The 3367-nt window shown below is 47.4% G+C and overlaps 1 protein-coding gene across 1 annotated transcript in view; it reads left to right on the top strand.

Moving 5' to 3' along the window:
* The first annotated feature begins 900 nt into the window (after positions 1-900).
* LOC114041146 (sodium/glucose cotransporter 1-like) overlaps positions 901-3367 on the top strand; it is a 37704-nt gene continuing 35237 nt past the window's right edge. Inside the window, exons 1-2 of the mRNA XM_027859423.1 lie at positions 901-948; positions 1453-1614. Coding sequence (XP_027715224.1) covers positions 1480-1614 — 135 coding nt within the window. The 5' untranslated portion in view covers positions 901-948; positions 1453-1479. The remainder of the gene's footprint in view (positions 949-1452; positions 1615-3367) is intronic.

The following is a 3367-nucleotide window of genomic DNA, read 5'->3' as shown; positions in this document are numbered from 1 at the left end:
GAGGGACATCTGACTTCCTTAGCTACTACCCCAAAGAGCAGATTCTGTCAGCTCAGGGCACCTATAGCAAAGTGATCTGCGGGAGGAGGTGTGGGTGTACTCAGGAAGAGGGATCAGGGAATTTTACTTTTAGGTGCCTGGGTTCCCTTTGTTTTAATCCTTTAGAGAATGAATCCGGTCCAGGAAGGAGATGCCAGGAGTGAGAGGGGGCAAAGGCAGAGGGGTGCTGGAGTTGGTTGGCGATAAGCCCACTATTGATTATCATAGGAACCTTGGGATGTGACCAATCTTCCTTTATATGATGTCATTTAATTGGGGGAAAATATACACACCCAAAGATAAAGATAATACCCAATATACTTTGTAGGTGCATTGGCAAGGGAGGACGAAGGGCCACAGGAAGAATGACCTGCCAGAAGTGCACTGATAAACTGGAGAATGGCCAGAGGAGGCAGCAAGGATGGGGAAGGGCCTTGAGACCAGACCTTTGGAAGAGCCTTTGAAGGAAATGGCAGTGCTTAGCCTGGGGAAGAGAAAGCTCAGGAGAACTGTGTACAAGTATCTGAAAGGCTGCCATGGGGAGGAGGGATGAGCTTTGCTCTGCCAGGCCTTGAAGGAGGGAGGGGCCCCACAGGGAGCCATGGGGTAAAGTTGCAAAGAGGTCAATTTTGGTTTGAAGAACTTCCTGACATCAGTGAGCACTGTCCCAAAGAGGAAAAGGCTGCCCCCAAGGGAGGTGGGATGGCAGGCTCTGCCTTTAAGAACCTTTAAGCAGAGGCTGGAGGTTTTAGAGGTGATCCTTGGTCTACCCCACAGAGTGGGGAGAGTGTCCAGGCTGTATTCTGAGGACCCCTTCCCATGAAGCTCCATTTGGCATCCTCTTGTCCAAGGAGGTACAAGCTGCTGTAGGGTCAGGAGAGTTCTGGCTGGTCAGCACTGGGGGCTCAAGTTAGAGTTTAATTCTGGGGGCACTGCTCCCCTCCCACTTAATTCCGCTGGTAGTGAGACTGAAGGAGCCTGGAGGGACCAATCTTTGGTCTACACGCTTGCTCCCTAATTTATGTTACTCTAAACCTCACCACCCCCACCCCTTTCCTGGGAAGCACTCCCCCTTCCCCTTCCTTAAACCCTCCAGACAAACCTCTTTCCTTTAACAGCTGGGCAAACTTCCCCTTTCCTTCATCCCCTGTCCTCTCCCAGAGTATGGAAAGATCCGCTGCGCACCACCTGGGTACTCCCCTCCCCTACTCTGCCCTTCTTTCATTCCCCTTCTGGTTCTTCCCTCCTTTGCCCTGCCCTCCTTCTGTGCCCTCCCCTTGGCGGACTGGGGCTGATCATTAACACAGATGGCAGACAGAGCTCTGGCACAGAAGCCATAAAGAGGCAAGCAGCGAGCCCCAGGACGGCACCGGACGGTCTGTCTGATGGTGAATACAGACCTGCCACAGTGAGGACAGGACAGAAGCCACTGCTGCCACCATGGACACAACTGTGAGACCCAGCATCTCTGCCGGGACCCCCGCGCCTCCCCTCTCGTCGGACCGCATCAAGAATGCCGCGGACATCTCAGTTATTGTCATCTACTTCGTGGTGGTTCTGGCTGTGGGACTGTGGGTACGTGGGGTTCCCAGGCAGAGGGCAAGGCAGGGGATTGGTGGGGAGAAAGGGGGATAGTAGGGAGGAGGCAAGGAGACTGAATTTGGAGCTCTCTCACTACAAAGCTTATTACCTGGGGGACAAGTCCCTCCCTCTGGGCCTAGGTTTCTCCAACGGTAAAATGAAAGGGATAGACTTCCGCCTCTGACATCTCATGTCCTAATACCCCTCCTATCTGTAACATTCCATGTTGTAAGGTCATCATGCTTGGACATCCTCTGTTCTAAAGTTCCTTCCAGCTCTAGTATTCATGGAGTCTATTCTTTGACAGTGGAGTTTTAGGAAGTGTGCCTGGAGGTGGGGAAGCTCAGGCAGTGTCATCAATTTATTCCAGCGGCAGCTGGCCAGCTGTCTCCTTCTTCCCTCCCTCAACCAGAGACAGGGCAAGGTATTCAATACAGCAGACCACTGAGGAGAAACAGAATGCCTGGGAATGAAGAGAAAAGTATTCAATTGGGGGGGGGGGAGGAGATAGAAGGGAGATATGTGTGTAGGGGTGTAGAAAGGACCTAAAATCAAGAGTCTGATTTTCTGGTTGCAACTCTGTTGGACCTTTAACGAGTCTCTTCCCCTCTTGGAGCCTCAGTTTCCTCATGTGTAAAATGGAGGATAATCTCTTCTATACCATCTATCTTCAAGGGCTTCTGTAAATCACTGAGCTTCATAGAAATGGCACGTGTCAAAGTTTCTCCTTCAGGCCTCAGTTTCCTCTTCTGTAAAATGAAGAAGAGAAAACAGGCTCTTCCTAGTGAGATGGACTGGCCCCAGAAAGTGGTGGGTTCTGTCTCACTGGAAGTCTTCAAATGAAGGTGGAATGACTGCTTAGGATCATAGATTTATTTTTTTTCCTTTTTTTTCTTTTTCTTTTTTAAAAATTTTTATTAACTTGTTTTGATTTATCAATAATCACTTTCATATGCTTTTGAGTTTAAAATTTTTCTCCCTCTTCCTCCCCACCACCCTCCCCAAGACGGTGCACAGTCTGATATAGGCTATACATTTACATTCATATTAAACATATTTTCACGTTAGTGATGTTGTAAGTAGAAATTAAAACCAATAGGAGGAACCATCAGAAAGAGGAAACAAAACTCAACAGAAGAGAAAAAAAAATAACGATTTGGCTTCCATAGTTCTTTCTTTGGGTGTGGATAGCATTTTCCATCACAAGGCCTCTGGAGATGTCTTAGATCCTTGTATTGCCAGGAAGGGTTAAATTTATCAATATTAGTCATCACACAACGTGGCTGTTATTGTGTACAACGTTCTCTTGGTTCTGCTCACTTCACTCAGCATCAGACCATACAAGTCTTTCCAGGTTTTTCTGAAGTCAGCCTGTTCATCATTTCTTATAGCACAATAGTATTCCATCACATTCATATACCACAACTTGCTCAGCCATTCCCCAATTGTTGGGCATCCTCTCAATTTCCAATTCTTTGCCACCACAAAAAGAGCTACTATGAATATTTTTGTACATGTAGGTCCTTTTCCCATTTTTGTGATCTTTTTGGGATATAGCCCTAGAAGTGCTATTGCTGGGTCAAAGGGTATGCACATTTTTATAGCCCTTTGGGCACAGTTCCAAATTGCTCTCCAAAATGGTTGGATCATTTCACAACTCCACCAACAATGCATTAGTGTTCCAATTTCCCCACATCTTCTCCAACATTTATCATTTTCTCATTTTGTCATGTTGGTCAATCTGACA

Source organism: Vombatus ursinus, unplaced genomic scaffold, assembly GCF_900497805.2.
Source record: "Vombatus ursinus unplaced genomic scaffold, bare-nosed wombat genome assembly UNPS02014167.1, whole genome shotgun sequence".
NCBI lineage: Eukaryota > Metazoa > Chordata > Mammalia > Diprotodontia > Vombatidae > Vombatus > Vombatus ursinus.
This window is presented reverse-complemented; position numbering and strand designations above follow the sequence as displayed.